Below are 21,399 nucleotides of genomic sequence, written 5' to 3' on the forward strand. Positions count from 1 at the left end.
ATTTTCACATTTTCTATTGCTTCATGCCATTTTTTTTTTTTTATCCCAGAGAATTTTGATTTAAAATTTGATTCATCGGAAACCTATTCTCTAAGAACAAATTTGAAGTTTATCTTCACAATGATTCCCCTAAAATGCCAGGAAGAGCTTGCTGCATCCTTTCCTCCCTAGTATCACTTCAATACAAGCCGCTGCTGTTGCCAAAAGAATTAGTCCAGCACACCAGCCCAGTTTGGCATGCAGCTAGCCGAATGTTTCTGCTGGCACAAGGAGATGAATGCATGAGTGGGACACAGTGCCTAGAGCATCTTAAAAATCTGTTACTATAAATTCATCATATAATAAAAGAAGAAAGCTTTGCTTGTGTTAAAAACAAACACCCCAGCTTGATATTCTAATTGGATCTTTGTAAAGCAGCCTCTGAATAATCATACTGACTTTCTTCCCCTGAATAAGCCTACTGACTTTATTCCACGAGTGAAAAATAGATATTGTTTTGAAAAAAAAAAAAAAAAAAAACTTGGGAATTAAAAGGGTATTAAATCTGTAACTCCAGCAGGACTGCAGATTTTATTTAAGTCCTTTACTGTAGATAGCAGAGGTAGAATTTGGCGATTTGTCATTTCAGTCACTTTTCTATGTTTCCTTTCCTTCCTCTTTGGTCAGCAGTTAAGTGGAGCTGGTTTAACTGAATGCCTCAATCCTGACTTGGAGGCCAAAGAGAGTGGACAGAAGATAATAATAGTAAAAAGCAGACATTCACTCCATGTGGGATCCTCTTTCAATTTTCCTGATATTTTAACAGAGATCTTTAAAACCTATAGAGCAGTGGATCTTAAATTTGTTATTTAGAAATACAGTGAAGTAAAATACTCAGGGTGATTACTAAAAACAAATGTTGAGCCTTGAGACAGAGCAGTGGAAGTTTATGAATAGTGTTTCCAGAGTCCCTGAGCCAACGAAAGGCAGAAGCACTGTGCAGAGTGTGTTGGGGGCACTGAGGTACATAGTTTCTCTGAGGTGGGAATAATTTTCCCTTTGGAAAGACTATTTGTGTGTGAATTCAGCTAATTAGGCAGCTTTCTTAGATGACATTCTAAGTCTTTTTATTATCTTCCTGGGTATTATATAGTAGATAGAGATAATAATTCTTAAAAACTGCTATAAATCTTTCTGTTTTAAAGATGAGGAGATTTCCACCCTTTCAAGGAGAAAAAGTACTCCCCAAAAACTGCATGTCCCATAATGCATGAGGGCTTGCTGGCTGGGTCAGCTGATGGAGGTTGTGAAATGTTCCTTATTTCCTGTCCGACGTGCATGGCGATGACTGGTCTGTACCAATGTCTCATCCTTCCTTCGTCAGGCGACTTAAAGGCTGCGGACCAGAATTCTGGTTTAGAACAATGGCAAGAAACTGAGCTCATTAACTAACTGCTTTGTTTGGGGGACGCTGCTGTCTGCTCTGTTAACTTCATGGGAGGAGGTAGAGAGAACCTTGGTCTTTAACTTTTGTTGTTTGGATTTATTTGGGTTTGGTTTTTGTTACTGATTTTGCTGTTCATTATTTAAGAGAGTTACTGGGTTACCTGTTTAATTGATGGTTACATCCTAGCACCTGACAAGCTTTAACAAACATTCTTTTTTGAAGTTTTTTTTTTTTTTTTTTTTTTTTTTTTTGTTGTTCTATTCTTTTTGCCTGTTTGCTTTTAACAGAGGCTAAGAGAAAACTTTTAAAAGAAAATAAGAGTTTTCCCGGACTGAAGCAGAGGACTTGGCAAGAAACTTCAGAATGTCTCCTGAATCAAAAAAACTTTTCAACATAATTCTTCTGGGAGTCTCATTTATGTTTATATTCACTGCTTTCCAAACATGTGGAAATATTGCGGTAGGTGTGAATTTCAAAACTTACTACATTTCTATCACAGTTATTCATCCTGTCTTGTCTTCTGTGTACTCTAATGTAAGAGTTGCTTTATTTGGGATTTTTTAATGTGCAAGACACCTTGACACCTCTTTCCTTTTGGTTTAGTGTTAACTAGATTAAGTCGGTTAGATGGATAATTAAGTGGTTTATTTCTTTAAGATAGCACAGCTACATATGTAACTGTGCCTGATTCCTTAGAAAGTAGAAAATGAATCTTATCAGATATTTGAACTTGAAAATAATGCCTGTTTTGACCCTTGAAATATTTAAAAACTGAGTTACATTAGACCTTCCATATTTCTGATTATCCCATATAGTCCCTTTCAAAGTAGCTGCTTAAGTTATTATTAATCATGCCCCTAGTTTTTTTCTAGTGTGTTTTTCCTCATCTAGCTTATTTTTCTGTTCTAACAAAACTATGCATTGATAAGGAGTATGAAGATAACATCTGACAAGTAGTCAGACATCCCCAAGAGCTAGAACTGCCAAGTCACCTTCCACCTGAATAAGTAATTTACTGCTTTAGTATCATGTATCTCTGCATGCTGAAGCAAAATCGAGCATAACACATTCCAAACTTGCTATTAAAAGCAGATTGCACTCGTACTACTTAAATTTTTAGAATCCTGCTGAGATATTTAGCCCAGATCCTCTAACTTGCTGAGTTGTTGACATTGCTTTCAGTATTAGTTACATGCCTGAAAGACAGTTAGATTTCAACATACCTCTTGAGCCTACAGCTCCTACAGCTTCTCTTTCCTTGTGTGCAAAAAAGAATCCTTTCTGGGTTCAGACATATAAATGCCCTGCAATGCATTACAGAAATAACTACTTAGGATAGTTTTTGTAACAGTCATAGTGCAGCTTGATACCATAACTTAAATACAGCCCAGAGGTCTTCATAGTTCTGCAATGAATTCACAGGATCTCACTGAACTGATCGTGTAATTGTGTTATTTATTGTTGTTAAAGTCATTACAAGTGACTTTCAATCAGATCTGCTTGCCAACGCAGCTAATTACATGGTCTCATGATCACTAAAGCTGATTCAAGGGGAAAAAAAAGGAAACAGGAAATAATGGGAAGCCAGAGAGAATGGAAACTCTTACCAGAAGTTCATGGTTAGGTTAAATTGAGAGTAGTTTGAAACTTCTTCCTCCCCTCCCCCACCCCCTCCCTTTTAAATTAAGGTTGTCACACCTACCAGAGGTGTTTAGTGAAACAAAAGTTTTGTGAAATTTTTTAAGGGCTCTGATGAAATCATGATATAGTGCTGAAGTATGAATTACTGCTACAAATGTAGGTGTTCCCCTGCCAAATATCTCCTTCACCTTCACTGTGGAGCTGTTATGAGTTTTAATTAATGCTTTCAATGGTTTTAAGTGCTTTGCAGAGTTCATTAATGAGTAATTCTAAAGTTTGTTACTGACTTCAGGCTGCTGCAAGTGTTCTCAAACTGCAAAATGTATTCTAACATATTACAATGTATGTTTTTTTTTCTCCTCACAGCAAACTGTTATCACAAATTTAAACAACACGGATTTTCATGGCAGTGGCTACACAAGGTAATTGACACAGATCTTGTTACTTTGCTCCTTGCAGGGTGAAGCTGGTCAGAATTCCATCTGGTAGAGAGGTGCTCTCAAGAGATTGTAGTGTTCTGCTGACTTCACAATTTAATAACATACTTAAAGCCATTTAAAACAGGCTTCTCACATTGCCTCTAGTTCTGCTCTGAAGTGTTTCTCATTGAACTACATACCTGTTTTGCAGGTTTTCTTTGTATGGATAAAAACTACCACATGGTCATCACATTCATGGCACTTTATTTTAGGAGGTGAAAATCATGTGGAATTTTAACTGTAACTAAGGCCTTGGTTGTTTGCCTTTGTACTCCTCTGTGTAGGATAGCTGGTGTGGATCAGCTTCTGTGAAATGCTGCAGCGTAAATGGGAGAGGAGGAGCCAGAAAGGCAAGAAGCAGAGCCACAAAAAGCCATTCTGTTTGTTTATTGTGCTGGCATACCCAAGCTCACCAAGCACGACTGGGGACCTCTTGTATGCCAAATTATTCTGTCATACAGGAAAACCTGGTGGCTGCTTTGAAGAGTTTACTGCCTTAATTTAAGCTAGAAATACAACCAGCACAAAATACATCTGTGAAACTTCTGTGGTTTGTTTGGCAAAAGATTAAAACGTGACTGATAGAGAATGTGGAGTGTGCTGGTGATAAAAAGAAGGAAATGTTTTCCCATGAAAGTTATGCAGTTACTCAAGTTATGCATGTACATAACTTGGTATTTTGGAATCAAGTGGACATTCTTAAATCAGTTGCACTTATACACTATATATTAATTACTTAATCATCTTTCTTTTTATTTATTTAGCATGTCTGTTATTTATGGAGTGTTCTCAGCATCAAATCTTATATCGCCTTCGGTGGTTGCAATAGTGGGACCTCAACTCTCCATGGTTGTTAGTGGCATATTTTATAGGTAAGTATTAATTTTGATTTTTTCTGTCCTCTTCCTTTGAAATCCTTCTTTCATTTATTTACACATGAGGCTGTGTAATATGTGAAATTCTCCCTGGCTAAGGAGAGCATTTTGCAGAGATACTGTTGATGGATGTGTAACTGCAGAGTACTTCAGCTTACTGCAAATAGTTATTTTTCCACAGCATTTCCAGGCTTTGCTGACTGTGGAGTTCGGGTTGTGGTTTCAGGTTAATGACTAGATTTAAAAAATTTTCTACATGCTGAGTGGAGTAAATAGATGACCTTTCTTCCACGTATGACCTAAATTATTTTCCAGTGTCACTTATGAGGGAGTAGCTGATTCAGAAGAAGTTGAGTGAGATATCTGATTGTAAAGGAGCATTATCCACTTTAAGTCCGTATCCAATAAACTGATTTGTTCTGTTCTAGCCTATACATTGCAGTTTTTATCCAACCTGCTACGTGGGCTTTCTACACTGCTTCTGTTTTTATTGGCATTGCAGCTGCTGGTAAGCACTGTTCTTAACCTGTTTACTCTTCTTTCCTGTATTTGAATATACCTCTAAAATATTTCTACTTCCTGACCAATGTGTTCTGTGTATTGCAGTGCTCTGGACAGCACAGGGAAACTGCTTGACTGTAAATTCTGATGAAAACACCATTGGCAGGAACAGTGGAGTGTTTTGGGCACTCTTACAATCCAGGTAAGCTCTATTTGTTAATCCTTTTTTTTCGTTGTATATGCGTTTTATTTTTTTTTTTTTGATAAGTGGGAGACTGCGTCAAAAATTCTCCCCTGTTACCTTGCAGTCAGTGAAGTGGGAAGGAGAGCTGGAAGCACCATTCCTACTGCTCTTGTGCATGATAGAACAATAAAGGAAAGTTGCATGTTGTAAGCCTCCCCACTGGACATGAGATAGGTTTCTGTTAGGGGAGCATTTGACATGTGGGACAGAAATCTTGTTGATTGTGGAGGCTGTGCTAATCCTGAGTGCACTGCTAAGGCCTAATGGTCCTGAGCAGCCTCACCTGGCACCTCCACCACACCCTTCCCATCTGCCCATGGGCCCAGGAGCCCCATTTAAACTCAGCCCCTGGCCCTCAGTTCTTCTGCAGCTCTGTTGGGGGAGTGCTGCTCTCTAGCTCAGCCTCAGTTATACCTGGTTACAGATCTTGGTGGTCTAGGCTCTAGGCCACAGACTGACTTCCTGGCCTGACCTCAAACCTGCCTCATCAACACAAGTTTGTGTGGTGGTCTAGATGTTTGGCTGACCCTGCCTTCAGTCTGTGGCTGTCTCTGCCCTGCCTGCCCTGCTTGAGGACTGCAGGGCTGGGCTCTACTGAAAAGGCATCTTCTGTGCTGGATGAGTTATCCCCCTTGACTTTTAGTTCTCCTTCACAGTGCCAGCAGCTGGATGTTGCTGCTCACTGCCTGGCTGAAGTGAAGATATTCTAGTTGGCCCTGACAACCAGAAGTCAGAAAAGAGATCATCTTTTTCATCATCTTCTTGGTAGTTCTCTGATGTTAAGCTCCAAATGCTACCTTGACCAAAAAAATTCAACAGAAGGCTCAGCATTGAGAAGGGTAGTAAGAGCAAGACAGTGCACACTGCTTTGCTGCTCATGAGTGTTTTGGGCAGATATGGTTTATTCCTCTTGGGAAACTGTAATGCAATTAAGGTATGGGGAAAAATAACAAAAATGCCCAAGAATATAGAGCTGCTGACTTGAAGAGAGTACAAAGGCTGTGACTCCTTCCTTTGGAGAAAAAGCATCTGAGGAGGGTTGTACTGATAGGTTACTAAAACATGCAGGTGCCAGGTGAGCTGAATGTAGAACTGTTACTGCTGAAATGCTGCTGTACTAGAACTTAGGGAACTTGGTGCAAGTAGAAGAGGATTTGTTTGAAACAAATCAAGTGCTTCTTTATACAGTGGGTGATTAAACTTCTGGATCTTACTGCTATGAGAGTTGGACTGTGTCAGCAAGACAAAAAAGGGATCAAACAAATGCATTGGCAACAGGACTGAAAATGGTTCCCGAGGAGAGCTGCCTTTTACCACCCCTAGCACAGCAGTTTTGGATGTTGGGAGGTAACAAGGGGGATGAATGCAGAAGGTGCTTAGGATGGTGAGCCTGCACTAGGTGGCATTGCTGATGCTGTTGTGGGGACAGAATACTGGGTGAGTAGAACATCAGTTTGAACACTTCCTGTGTTCCTCAAATGTCAGGTTTGGGAATTAGCATAACAGTATCTTGCCAGAGTAGCAATTTCCATAAACCAGTGTGTTTTATAGTGAGTAAAATGTGTGATTTTTGTATGAGAAAACTTTAAGGCTGTTTTGAATCACTGTTCTTTCAGAATTATTATATTTCAGGAAACTGTAGGTAGGAACAGAGGATTTCCCTTGAGCAGTTAACAGCCAATGTAGCATTGTTGAGGCAATAATTTGAGCAAGATTTGTGACTCTTCTAGGGAAGTATAACAAAATCAGCTCCGTGAATATGTCAGCTTTCTAGCTTACACCCTTCCAAAATTAAAGAGAGGCAACTTGGATGGAGATTTCCTCATTTTTGCTCCCACCTTGTGTTTTGGCTGCTGAATGTGAATAGCCAGCTCATGAGGAAGAATCCTCTACTGTGCTTGAAGTTTTATATCAAGTAAGCAGTTTGCATGGAGAGTGATTAGTGTCTTTAGTTGTTTCACAGTTGCACAGTGTGAGTTTTTCCATAGGGTGGTGTTACTGTGATACTACAGCCTTTGTCTTACCATGGAAGTGCTGCTCACCCGTGTTGTCCTTTTTCTTTGCAGCTTGTTTTTTGGAAACCTCTACATATACTTTGCTTGGCAAGGAAAAACTCGCATATCAGGTGGGTGTTGCTTGTTTATATGCAAAGCCATCCTCTAAGTTATAGCATGAATAAATGGATGAAATAATGAACTGGAAAGTGGAAAGAGACTTAGACAATAGTAGACTCTTTTTTTTCCCCCAGTTTATTATTAGACTGTTTTTGGAGTATGTTTTGCTTCGGTGTTCTGTGGTACTTGTGGCCCTTGTTATTAGGCATGTTTTTTCCTGCATGCACTGAGTACATTCTTTCAGGTTGTTGTCTGTGAAATTATTCAAAGTGCTGGTTTAGAAAAGGCTTTCTGTGATACCTGCTCTGGGTTTTTTTTCCCTGTGCAGACATGGCTATGCCAAAATATGCATATTTTTGGGGGCAAGGTATTTTGGAATGGCTGCATGTTTAATATACATGCGATCCCATTCCAAAGTAAGTTCTGGTGTAGACCATCCTCCTGTGTTAGATTAGAGACTAATTAATCTAAGAAGTAAAGGAAAATAAAGGGAAACATCCCAGTTCACTTCATGGCTGCAGCAGTCATTGTGCTGGCACAAAGTAGTGAGCAAGGCAGAGGTTGAGATGTGCAGCTGGACTGAGAGTGATGGCTGCTGCTTCTTAAACTCCCAGCATTGTGGGAAGAGTGTGTAAAGAACTCAGTCTTCCTTTCTTGGCATGGTCTGTGATGGTTAACTTCCCAATGGGGTTGTAGTCAGTACTACAGTTTTTCACTTGACATGCTAGACTGGTGAAGAGCAGAAACTTGAGAACAGTGGATTTTAATATTCTCAAGAAGGTGAATAGTGTTTGAGACTCAGTGGTTTTAAAGCAGCAATTTCTGGGAAGTATTTAAGGCATGGTGTGTGGGCATGTAAATTAAGAAAATGGCAGTGGTGAAAATAGGGTGAAATCTAAGATTTAGTTATAAAACCTAAGCATTGCTGGGAAAAAAAACCCAACAAACTACATTTTGTAAACAAATAAGGTTGATTGTCCTGTAATATAGTAACTGTGAGTTTCCTTATTGTAGGCTGTTGTATAATGACTGTGAGAGTTTCCTTATTGTAGTCTTAAAGTAAAATATCTACTAGAATGGTCAGCTCTTTTAACATGAGGCTACTTCTGCTGTAGTCAGTCAGGAATAAGGTGTTGATATATGATTGATAATGATTAGCCTTCAGAAATACTGCCCTGTTAAGATGGGTAGTCCACTTCATGCCTCTGTTAGATCCATCTTTCCAGGTTCTCCACACACATGGGCTTAGGAGCACAGCACAAATTGATTTTTTTTTTTTTTTTTTTTAAAGGTCAACTCCCACATTCCTTCACCTTTACCACAAAGGTTTAAAGGTTCTTGAAAGTATTGGAGATGGTTTGAACCTGGTGGGCTTGAAATTCTGTGCAGTCTAAATTTCTTTGCTCTTGCTAATCACAGAATAGAGCAATTAACTGTGAGGGAGTTCTGCTGTTAAATTTCCTCCATCTTTCAGTGTCTTGAGACTCTTTTATTAAAAAGTGTGGGTGTCAGAAGACCTGATGATGTTTAAATATAAATTAATCCTTCCTTCTACTACCTAAGTAAAGATTTTTACAGGCATTTCAAGGTGAAGCACATTCTTGTTTTGACCTGTACTCACACAGGTTATTTTTAATTGATGTAGAACAACATGATGTTTATTTTTAAGCTAAAGGGGAAATAAATACAAGTATAGACACTATCTTTGGAATCATACACTAGTTCAATTACAACTATTAGCTGTTTCTTGGGGTTTTTTTTCTGCTTAATGTTAGTAAATGGGAAAGATTTCTGTATTACAGACACTTCTGTGCCACACAAATCAGTTAGTGCAGCAGAGCTGGTGTGAGGGCAGTGATTACCTTCCTCCAGCTTTTTTAGACATCTGAAGGGGTTTGTGGTACTTTGTCCACTCTGAATTATGTAAATTTAGAAAGATGTACTTTTTTCTGCTAATAATTTATGCACTTCCTTTGCTAATTGGCTCCTCCTTGGTCATAGCCTTTGCACGGCAGAAAATGCAAGTGACAGTCTTTAATATGCCAATGTTTTATTGGCATCCTAAAACTGAGACAGGAGTTTGCCAGCAGCTGGGTACCTTTTCCTTCATTTGGGAGGTAAGTTAGAAAATTAGTGTGTCTTAAAAACTGTATATGTAGTATGTCTGTTCTGGTTCTTTGAAAGTAGCTGAACTGGTTTGAATTGTTCTTGCACCTCTGGTTATGATAATTCTTTGTTTTTCCACAGAGAGTGATCGCAGAACTGTCTTCATTGCTCTGACTGTTATCAGTCTTGTGGGCACAGTTCTGTTCTTTCTGATTAGGAGACAAGAGGACACCAAAGCTCCAGGGGAGGAAGATTCTGCTAATGAAGTCCTGGGGGACAGCTCGTAAGCGTTGTGGCAATAACATGTTGTCACATACACTCATCTGTGCTCGTGCTCATGCTCCTCAGTGGCACATCATGCATTCACTTTCCTTCCTGTGCTGGAACTGTGAATGTTATGAGCCACCTGTAGAATTTACAGATCTAATAGGAAAGTGTCTGTACTTTAACATTAAAGTGAGAGTTAATGTTCTTTATATAACATTTTCAAGGGTGGAGTGCAGCACTGCACATTAAGTTTTTCCATTAATAAGTAAGTGCCTTTGGAGAGATATCTATTAGCTCTTTTCTCTGCTAATTACTAAACATGTATTTGCCTTTCGTAGTCTATCTTGCCCTTATCAGCCCAGTTTAAAGGCTAGAATAAGCAGAACTTACTCCCTTTTTATAGGTTAACTTTTGCATACTGAATGTTTTCATATCTTCTCTAAATGTATATATATATGCCACTCTGATAAATACATTAGATACGCCTAGGTACACTATGGATAGATTCAGTTCAGGGTTGCCTGAGGCATCAGTTTAAATATTTTTGCTTCATTTAAAGAACAATGAAAACGTTAGAAAAAAAAAATCAGCAAGTACATCAGTGAAAACATATTCAAAGCTAAAAATGCTCAGAAGACTCTGTTAAGCAGGTTAACTTTTGAGTGGCATTCACTAGTGCAGAAGGCAAATTTTGTGGTTAGTAATTTATATTCTCAGAAACTTTTAATAATATACTAGCATATTCCAGTACATAGTGATGTGATAGGAAATGTACAGAAGATTTGAAAAATTAAAGTGCCTTCCAGTATGGCAATATCACATGGTGGTTCTTTTTCCATTTTGACTGTCTTTTTTTTTTACCCAGGTCTGCAAAAAACAACATGATGAGAGCAGTGGCTGCCTTCAGTAAGTACTGACATATCCTTTCCATCTCTCCATGACTGTGCTAATGTGTACGTGTGCAAATGACTTTGGAAAAAAAATTTGTGAATAAGTAAGGTTTTAAGAACCCAATTCAGTCATTCCATGTTGAATATACACCTTCAGGGGTGGCCTGCTTGGAAGAGTGACTGCCAGATGGCAGAGGTGACAGTTCACATAGAGATGATGAGTTTTGAGCCTGATAGGAATTCCATTGTCTCTGTGAGCATTTGTGATTTTGAGCCTAGCCAAAATGGGTTTGCAACTGGGAAAATTTCAGAACCACTGATGTAATGTGTGAGCAAATCACTGGTGATGTCTGGTGGGCATGGGCGGGCTGGCTGTGCTCCAGAAGTGCTCCTTTCAGGTGGGGATACCCACAAACAAAGCCTGCTTGCAAGCAAAGAAAGTGAGGTAGACTTCACTTCAATTACTAGTATAGTGCAGGAGAGATTTGGAGGGGTACTTCCTTCATGTAGTTTGAGATGCAGGCTACTTTACAACAGCTTCCTTAAATAGATGAGCTCAAAAACAAAAGGTCACCACTTGGGAAAGCAAGTGCATGAAAATTTGTGGTGGTGGTTTTTTTAATTAAAAAAACCCTCACTAACATAACAAGGTAAAATAGTAGCTGTATGGTGTTTTAGTTTGTCACTGAATTATACCACTTAAACACAGCAATACTGAACTGGAACATCTGCAATTTCCATTGAAGTTTGATATGACCTGCCTGTGACTTAAGTTTTTTTGAGAACATGGGGATCTTCACTAAGAATTTATTTACCCTTTTGGGACACAAGTGACATGAACTGAGAGTATAAAAATACAATGATCAGAAAATTGCTAATTGGAGACTGTGTATCCTCCCTTTAATATTTACCCTCTTGCATTTCTTGCAAAAAATTATTTCAGATAACAGCATTTCTTTCAAAGGGAGTGTCAAGGTTGGTTTGTTTAGCACTCTGTACACTGTAATAAAGATAGTTTGCATAATTTTAACATATTTTTGTGAGGAGCAAAACAAAGTGTAGATTATCTTAATGACCTTTTCAGTTTATTAATATCCTTTATTATGTGTTTACAGAGAAATCTATAAAGCTGAGCTTCACCAAAGAGATTCTGCTTCTCAGTGTTACAACAGCCTACACAGGTATGAAGCAAGCAGTGTGTAATTGTGTATCATTGTCAGGGCATTGTTTGGAATTTTCACCCTAGAGCAGGATTACAATTCTGTATCTCTGCAAACAGGATTTCAGTATTTCAATTAATTTTGGATGAGTTACTAACTGTGTGTTCTGGGGAGTGATTCTGTATGGGAGGAGGGATTTTTGTACAATACACTGTCCCATCCATTGAGGTGTGGGAGATTACTTGCAGTCTTCATTTCACTCTTGGTTCTAGCAGGAAAAAGTTTGGCCCTTTTCAACTATTTTTGTCACTAGTATTTGCTGTGGCAAGAGTTCTCTTTTCTTTTTAGCAACTTTGATTAAACCTGTTTTCTGAGTCATGATAATGAGAAATTGTTGTTGGCTCTTGTACATGAAGAGACAGATTTAAATAAAATTTATCTATAAACAGTGTCATAACATCTACCACAGTTTACAGGCAGCTTCTGGCAGAGAAATAGCAGTGGTAGCTATGAACTCAGCTTGTACCAGCCACTAATCTGAGTTACAAGTTGCTTCACAGCATCTCCAATATTGTGTTGACCCAAATTAACAAAACTGAATTCCTCTCAGACGTTTACTGAAACGGGATGTGGAGCAAAGCAACAAGGGAAGGGAATTGGCCAAGTTTTGCCTGATTAATCTGAAATTTGGTCTTTGATGTAGCAGGAAAAAAATAATCAGTCAAGCTTGGAAAAAAACAGCTGCTGCCACCTGCTGGCTCTTGGTCAACGTTGTCACTTTATGAAGGAAAAATACAAACTCCTGTAAGGCCAACGAAAGCTTTAATTTCCAAAATAGCAGTAGCAAAAGGCAAGGCAGGTAAATTAGAAGCAGTTGTTTTTCCTTGGCTTTAGTTCATTATGTGTAGAAAAGTAGCAGTCTATTTTAGGAATCTTAGCTCTTCTTTTGGAGTGTTTGGAGGTGCAGGGAGTCTTCTTAGGAATGCTGTGACTTGGAGGGGAAAAAAAACCAAACCCTTACATATGAAATTCCAAAATTCTTGCAAAGCAGAAATATAAACTATATGTAGAGCTTGTATCAACAAAAGTGGTGCTGAACCCAAGTGCACGTGGCTCTATTTAGTCACACAGTGAATCTTTATTATTTTTTTTTTTTACACTGGCATAAGAGAATATCATAATTACATGGCTTAAAATTCCCTAATTTCTTCTATTACACATAACTTTCAAATACATGGATGTATTTGAAAGGTGCTTTAGGGAAAACCAGCTTTTAGACATAAAGAATTGTTCTGTAACTTTCATAATAGCTCATTGATCAATTTTGTTTGGTTGCTTTCAAAGGTTTGGAATTAACGTTCTTTTCTGGAGTATATGGAACATGTATTGGTGCTGTGAATAGCTTTGGTGGTGAAGAGAAAAGCCTTATTGGTCTCTCTGGTATTTTTATTGGTGTTGGAGAAATTTTAGGTGAGTCTGAATTGACTACCTTATAGACAAAAAAGGATCAAGATGATGTAGTTACTCAAAATGAGGGGGTTTTGGATTTTAACAGCACAGTGTCTTTCAAGCTTCCAGCAATGATTATGTGAACAAAAAATGAAATCCTAGAGATAAAATTGTCAACATGATTCCTTCTTGCACTGTGAGTTATACATTATACCCTGTAAAGTGAATGGGGACTAGGGACATGAAATACTAGTAGCTATGAATCCTGGGATTTTGCACTCTTTTTGGGCAAAGAAATACATAAAAATGAGAGAAACACTAGGCTACAATGTTATAAGGGAGTTTTCAGCATTTTGATATTCTCTATTTTAGTATTCTGTTTACATTTTTAGTATTTAAGTGATGTTGTAACTTTAAAAAAAAAATTTAAAGTACTATTCTAAAGATTTCTTCTAAAAAGTTGGCTTGTGTTAAATAAGATCTGGTATTTGAATAAAATTGAATGCTGGTAATGTTCATTAGGTACATTTTGTTTCTGCTTAAGCTCAAGTACTGCAGCATTTAAAACAAACCACTCTTTGTTCAGTACCAACGTGGATCAGAAGAGTGAGTCTTATTTTTGCAGTTAAAAGACCTCAGCACAAGGCCATCCATTTTCACTGAGTACTGTTGCAACAGCAGAGGAAACAGTGGCTGCTGGGAAAATACCTGCAAAAAGGTTAAGTCTCTTCATCAGCAATCGTCTGATAATTCTCCTGCCCACATTTTTCAGACACCTCTAGCAACCCAAAGGTTCTGTCATCTGGCAAATGGGGCTTGCAAATCTGGCAAACTCCTTGGCACTGTCTTCACAGCTGTCAATCTTGCAGTTATCCAATAGGGGGAAGTTTATAATCTTAAGTTTTCAGCTTTTTTTGGCATTATTTTAAGTTCGTTTTTGGTTTTTAGATCTGATTATCCAATCTTTTCCACTTGTACAGGTGGAGGAATCTTTGGTTTACTGAGCAAGACCAATCGTTTTGGCAGGAACCCTGTGGTGATGCTGGGCATCGTTGTCCATTTCATAGCTTTTTATTTGATTTTTTTCAACTCGTTTTTGTTTTTTAGATCTGATATAATTATCCATCTTTTCCACTTGTACAGGTGGAGGAATCTTTGGTTTACTGAGCAAGACCAATCGTTTTGGCAGGAACCCTGTGGTGATGCTGGGCATCGTTGTCCATTTCATAGCTTTTTATTTGATTTTTTTCAACATGCCAAATGATGCCCCTATTGCTCCTATGGAAGGAACAGATGATGTTGCTTATATGATTCCAAGGTATGAAAAATTCTTCCTTTGGCTGGTTAGAACTCAAGATGTGTTGTATAAAGAGGTTGTTCCTGTAATAGGAAGCTCCTGGAAGCTGCTTTTCTGTGTAGTGACAATAACTCTACAGAAAAGGCTTTCAAGAATTCCATTTTTATTAAAGGTAGATATTCTACTAGTGTGCACTCAATGTGGGAACTTAAATGGAGTAAGCATAAAAAGCATGAGGATGTTTGGTAGTGATTCTGTTGCTGAGAACTTACATTCCTGACATTTAGGACAATAGTGAAACCCAAAACTATTGTACTAGATGTCAGGAATTTGGTGTATTTTAAAGCAGTGTTTGGCTGAGTTTTACTACAGCTGGGGGCACCAGCCTTGCACTGCTGCTGTGGTTTCCAGGGCCTCTGAATGCTGGTTGTCCAAGTCTGCTTGGTCTAACTGGAGCCAAGCTGGGCCTGGCTCTTACACTGCTCGTTAGGGGAAGAATATGGGGAGCTTTCTTAACTCATCATTGCAACTTTTTTGGGGGTGTATTTTTGCCAATTTGTGTGAAAATACAGTGTTGTCAGTTTGTGCAGACAGCTGCTAACTTGCAATTATAAACATTTGTGCCTATGCTGGTAATGCTTCTCTTATTTAACTGGAGTATTTTTCTGCAAAGTGAATTGGTATTTCTCTAATATTCCTGCAGTTTTTACAAACTCACCATGTGGGTCTCAGCTTTTAGTCACTCACTGTTTTGTGGGTTTTGTGGCTCCAGGCACCAAAATGAGCTCTTCTAGTGGTTCTAATTTGGTGTAGAATTGACTGCAGGTCACAGTAACAGAAGGCTTAGCATTCAAGAAATTAAAATCTGATGAAACTATTATTTTAGCCAAGCCAAGCGTTCCCAGTTCTTTTCCAGTGAAATTTAAAGTTTGATAACTTTCTTCCATTCACACTTTCCAAATAAGTCTGCCAAAAAATGGTTTATAAATGTGTAAGCTGTTTGAATGCATGGCTTTTAAACTTGATTTACTTTCTCTTTCAGCAAAGAGGTGGCCATATTCTGCAGCTTTCTGTTGGGCCTGGGGGACAGTTGCTTCAACACTCAGCTCCTCAGTATTTTAGGATTCTTGTATTCAGAAGACAGTGCTCCTGCCTTTGCCATCTTTAAGTTTGTTCAGGTATTACATGATACAGCCTTTGGAAACCACAACTGTTGGAATGTTATTCAGATGCCAGGCTGGGGGTTTTAGTGAGCTGAGAAAAATTATGTTGCTTCTGCAAAGGATTTCAGCCTGTTTTTTATCTTTTGCAGGAGAGAAAAAAAGTTTTTTTAGATAGGAGTAGCTTGATTGCATAGCTTGGTGTGATTATATAATTGAACTGCTGTTACTTACAAGCTTTGAGGGAAGTTGGAAGTGTTGGGAATTGTAGCTTAAAGTGAAAAGGCTAGTACAGTTAACCACACTTGGATTTTATTTAAATAGTCATTTACTGAATTTACTTAAGTCTTTGACACAGAAATGTGAGTTAAAAGGGAACAAGTTGTGTAAGTAGTAGCTGAAAAGTTTGTGGCTGTTGTACTGTATCACTGGGAGCTACCAGGGGGGTATGCAGACAAAAATAAGAATTAAGTGATGTTTTTCCTGTCCTTAAGTTATCAGAATGTCAAAATAAATGCATCTGTGCTAGCTGGAGACTCAATGAAAAGTTCTGCTGCAAAGCACTGAAATTCGTCGTGCATGGTCACACCAGGAGCAGGCTAGTGCTGGGAGCAGAGCTCAGGGTGTGTCTGGTTTAAAAGTTGAGAGCTGCTTGCTTCAAAACTGTATTTTCTTTTTCCATGTGCACAGCTCCATTTTTGTATTGTTCTCAGTGATCTGTAAGAATGAGATAAACATGGAATATAAAGATTCTTTATACAAACTCTAATGAAAATTTTGCCTTTTAAGGGGGTAGATTGCAAGTAAGCAACACTGCTTGGCAAAGCCTCTAGCTATTTTGTTATAGAGTAGTTTGTGATGCTGTGAAACTGGAAATAGCTTTCTGGATTTTGTCTCAGTCTCAGCAGTGTTGTTTCTCAAACTGTTTTCAAATACCAGAGAACTGATCTTACGATGCCACAGACACTTCTGAATTCTGTGTTCACTTTCTGCAGTGAACACTACTTAAATAACAAGTAAAAACTACATCTGTTGTGTATCGTATTAAGACATATGTTGAGGTTTTAAGATTACATTTTCTACAGAAGCATACTGCTGAGAGTTGCATATTAAGCTGTGTGTATGTCAATTTGATAATACTTTTAATGCTAGCCTGGAAATATCCACTGATAAGCTTTTTACATTGTGGGTTTTTTTTTTCCCCCCTCAGTCCATCTGTGCTGCAGTTGCATATTTCTACAGCAACTACTTCCTCCTGCAGTGGCAACTCCTGATCATGGTGGTTGTGGGCTTCTTTGGAACAATTACCTTCTTCACAGTGGAGTGGAAAGCAGCAGCAGCACTTGCTGCCCGCAGCTCGGACTACAGCAGCATTTGATCTAGAGGCTGTGTGTGGGCCAACAGGAGGAGAAACAGTTCTTGAGATGAGGTCTGAGAAGGTGAAAACATCTAGGTGCTGCAGAGGTTAAGATGGAGGAAGCTGCTACAAAGTCATCATCAGTCTGAGTGTGAAACATGGGAGAGAAAACTGCCAAATTTGAAAGGCTTTTTTCTTGCTTTAATCAACTGAGCATGGTATGCATGTTCTTCAAAATCAAAAATTAGAAAAGGGAATGTAGTGATCTCTGTATTGAACAGTTCTGTTCTGAGATGTACGTTTCAGAATGTAATTGCCTAATTTCACTCTACCATGCACTACAAAATCAGTTTTCTTTTTTCCCCTTTAAATTATTTTTCCTATATTCTCGTTCTACAAGCACTTGAAATCTGATATTGAATGAGTCGTATCTCTCTAAGGTAGATTATTTTGCAGAGTGTGTCTGCACAACTGACAAATCAATTTGTCATTGACTTTTTCAGTAATTAGGTATGTAGAAGTATTTTGGTGGGAAATGTTACAGCCTTATTCTGTATCACCCAGTTCCCATTTCATGTGCTTAAATTTTCAGACATGTGATTTTTAATTTTTTTTAAGGAAGTGAATCGGGTCGTAGTGTCACATGAAAGATTTTAGAAGAGTTTGTAGAGTTCCTGTAGCCATCTTCAGGATGTGATTGAGAGATGTGTGAAGCGTTAATCACTAACAACAGTCTCTTGCTTCAGCATCTCAAAACTGAACTCTGTAGGGAGAGCTGCTGGAACTCTCTATGAAGGACCGTAGGACATGGCTTCCCTCCCAGACTCCCAGAGAGCTCTCTGGAGTTTGATGGAATCTTCATCATCACCTCTGATGGGAGAATTGCCTGAGATAATTTTTAAAGTACAAATAGACTGGGAATGTGAACTGTAAGAATAATCTTGCAGTTTTATTTTATTGCATTGTCTAAAAATACCTGAAACGCTTGGCGTAAGTTGTTTCATTTGGTGTATTTTGGGAAGAATGTACTGTAATCTTACTCTGCCAAATGTGAAAAGGATGATAGCACAGTAATTCAGTTTTAATCCAAAACTGTTAGAGATGATGTAATACGGGCAGTGAATGCAACTCACCTCGATTTTATCTGTCTGTGTCTTTGTCGTGCCTGCAGTTACGTTTGTTTAGCAGGCAGAGATGCAACAGAGGGCAGGTGTGGAACACCAAGAAGGTGGTTTTAGACACTCCGTGTAACTATTTTTAGAAAAGTTCCATTTGCCAATCTTTTTTTATGCACAATCAGAATGTTCATGTCTTACCTTTAAAGACAAGTTTAAAAAAAATGGACTCAGTCTGTGTCAGTAGCTCCCGCATGTCATAACTGCGTAGGTGCAGCCAAGGTTAAACTGGATGAGGGAGTACAGTGTCTGCTGTGACATCTGCTGTCACTTCTGCTCCCACAGGGCATGTAACACAGCTCCCATGAAGCACAGCACAACAGCCGAGAGGGATTCTTTCACAGGCATAGAGAAAGGGGTTTTTAAATGCACTCCAGGTTTTTCCTGTGGGATCATGCAGGTGTTAATGGGGGGATGAGAGGGCAACAGAGTGCTTGGCAGGCAAAGAGAGCTGTGAGGACAGCCAGCAGAGAAAGCCTTTGTGTATTCCCGGGAGGTGTAATGAGTGATGTAAAAGAGAATGAGACAGAACACCCACGTTGGAGAGGGGTTACCAAAGCCATTCCAATTTGTCAGAGAAGCTGGCAAAGCGTTCAGTGTTCAATCAATAAATACGATTAACGTGACTAGCAGCGCTCTAATGCCTCTCTTATCACCCACTCCTCTTATCCTGTAATTTAAAGCATACTGTATTTATACACTGAGCACTGTATACACAAAGAATAGGATACTGCCAGTGATGAGAATTCTCCTGTTGCTACATGTTTGTATTTTCTCCTGAGTACCAAAAGAGGTGGTGTTTTTTTTTTTTAAGATGGGGAATTACTGACTTTTGTCTCCAAACTCTTGCTGGGACCTGTTTTCTCCTACATATCAATGAGAGAATAAAGAGTTGATATTCACAAGGAACAATTTTGTCTTGCAGTACATGGGAGAGGGGGAAGGAATCTTGAGTCTTGTGGTGCTGAGTAATTTAAAAATGCTTTTAAAAAAATGTCACTTAATTGTAGTTAGGTTATGGCTCTCAGGAGGTTGCTTTTTAAACTGATCCCTTTTAATCAGGAATTTGTGGTGTTCATCTGCCATAGAAGAATTATATCAACTATTTTATTAAGAATCAAAGAAAACTGCAACATTTGTGTAGTTCAAAAAGCATTTTTGAGACAGACTTTCAGGGATAGTAATGAACTAGGACTTGTGGATTTTCAGTGCCTCTGAATGTGATGTTTTACTTATTCTTTTCCTTGTTCTGCTTGCTCTGACTCAATACCAGATGATGTTAGAAGGCTGTGCAGAAGCGTTGATTGGGTTGTTAAAGTGAAATATTATTGCTCTGTGACAAGTTTTACAAGAAATCATGAAATTCTCTAAACTGCATCACGAATAACCAAATTTTTTTTTTTTACTGTTAACCATATAAATGTAACTTTTGACATTTGCTTTTAAGAGACAGTTCTCAGTTAATCAAGCTGATGATGACACATGATTGCTTTTCATTTATTTCTTTGATTTGTCAGGAGGTGAAAAATCCAACCAACTCTATACAATTGTTAGTTTGGTCATAGCAATATAAAGAATAGTAATGCTGACATCCAGTTATGATTCCATCTCTTAATCTTTTTATCAGCATTTACCAGCCCTGAGACTGCACGCCATTCATTTCACCTCCTTGGCCTTTGAACAATTTCCTGTTAATCTGAAGTGGGAGTTTACTGTTCAATTAAGTGGGATTTGAAAAAAGGCCTTTGCTGCATTTGTGGTACTGTGGGTTTGTTGTATCTTAGGGATTTTATCTTTATAAGTGAAAATACACATTAAGTTCCTTGGGTTTATTGAAAATAAGTCTTCCTTGAATTTATGGGGTGTTCTTCCTCTTTTTATCAATTTAGGTTGTTACTAAGGTTTAATATCTGGACATAATCATGCCCCAAATTTTTCAGACAAATGCTAATGAATAAATTAAAACTGATACTCCTGCTATTTGAGTGCCAAAGAAGCTGCTACAAATTAGACTTTAATGCATGTCATAAAAGTGTACTTGTATTTTTCTCTTGCCAGTTGGTTTTCAAGTTGATATATGAATGTATGGAAAATGTCTAGAACTGTAAACCTTGTTCATAATTGAGTGACGTGCTTTTAACATCTGTTGTGTTAATTTCACTAGGTGCAGTCTATGGCAGCAAGTTGAGATAAGGAAGAGAACCCCTTATAGGTTAGAGTTATTTATAAAAACATTTTATAAGCTTCTGCTGTTATAGCTAAACACAAAAGGGATATAAAAAATAATTTTAAAAAATGGTAAACCAAATAAAAAAGCTCCCCCCAAAACCCCATCACCTTTACTGAGGTCCCTGTCTTAGCAGAGGATCCATCCTGTGGTACAGTTATTAAAAACAAGAAGGTTTCTGCTGGTACAGTTCTTCCAATTTTTGTGACCATTTTAAACTATACTAGAAAGAAGACTTCTTGGTGGACTTTGCTGGTGTAACTTTATTGGACAAATAATTCCAGTGTAGAAAACTAAATTTGGGACCATGTGTCAGCTAAGCAGACTGGGAAAGGTCCACTTGACTTTGGACTCCACAGATGGCTTCAGCTTGGGGATGTGCTTCCCTGGACACCAAGATGAGTGCCAGTAATTAATACAGCAGAGGTCACCTAGCAGGTCGCCTCTGTGTGAAGAGAGCCTCAGACTGTTTTCTAGGGCAATGATTAATTGTTTGCCATTAGTATAAATAGGAACCACCACTTGACCTTGTGCCAGTAGACACAATACTTACACAATTTGAGTCCAAGTTGTTAGTTAAGAAAAGACTTTACAATCATGACTGCTAATTTACCTAATGAAATGCGTTTTTGAAGACTGTATCCACACCTCTATTTTCCTTGGAAGTCTCTTAGCCCCAGTGGTGCTAATTGAATGGTAGCAGTAGTTAATACCATGTTTTCCTTGTTCCCTGGTAGATCTTCTAATGTGCTGGCAGAAGTACTAAAAAATGGGAGAGTTTAATGCTGGAGGTGAAGTTGAGAAATTGGCTGCTCAACCAAGGTATTTGCAATTCTGATCTGACTGCCCTGGTTCAGAAGCAAGGTTGAGACTCTTGTAGTTCTCAGACCATCATTCTGAATTTATCCATGAAAAGTTTTAACTTCAGGGGTTGTGTGAGTACCACAGAGAAGTGCAAATGAGGGAGTGGAAAAAACATCCATGAAGTGCAACAAAGAGCGAATCTGGGGCTGAGAACAATTCTCAGCAGG

General features: G+C 38.5%; 1 protein-coding gene across 1 annotated transcript; it reads left to right on the forward strand.

The window, feature by feature from the left end:
* Positions 1 to 1,759: 1,759 nt before the first annotated feature.
* On the forward strand, positions 1,760 to 16,987 carry MFSD11 (major facilitator superfamily domain containing 11). Its single transcript, XM_008948700.1, has 13 exons — positions 1,760 to 1,885; positions 3,434 to 3,489; positions 4,311 to 4,418; positions 4,850 to 4,929; positions 5,028 to 5,124; positions 7,233 to 7,291; positions 9,528 to 9,669; positions 10,519 to 10,559; positions 11,659 to 11,724; positions 13,048 to 13,173; positions 14,296 to 14,470; positions 15,492 to 15,627; positions 16,820 to 16,987. Exons 1-13 carry the CDS (start codon positions 1,790 to 1,792, stop codon positions 16,985 to 16,987), a joined length of 1,350 nt encoding a protein of 449 aa, XP_008946948.1. The 5' UTR covers positions 1,760 to 1,789.
* Positions 16,988 to 21,399: the final 4,412 nt, after the last annotated feature.

This window comes from Merops nubicus, unplaced genomic scaffold (assembly GCF_000691845.1).
Source record: "Merops nubicus isolate BGI_N331 unplaced genomic scaffold, ASM69184v1 scaffold20741, whole genome shotgun sequence".
NCBI classification, from domain to species: Eukaryota; Metazoa; Chordata; class Aves; order Coraciiformes; family Meropidae; genus Merops; species Merops nubicus.

Bases quoted from the DNA above. Each gene is read 5' to 3' on its own strand.
- MFSD11 (XM_008948700.1), top strand. From the start codon at position 1,790: ATGTCTCCTGAATCAAAAAAACTTTTCAACATAATTCTTCTGGGAGTC. The intron at 5,125-7,232 runs GTAAGCTCTATT...TTTTCTTTGCAG, and splicing joins TGGGCACTCTTACAATCCAG to CTTGTTTTTTGGAAACCTCT. The intron at 9,670-10,518 runs GTAAGCGTTGTG...TTTTTTACCCAG, and splicing joins GAAGTCCTGGGGGACAGCTC to GTCTGCAAAAAACAACATGA.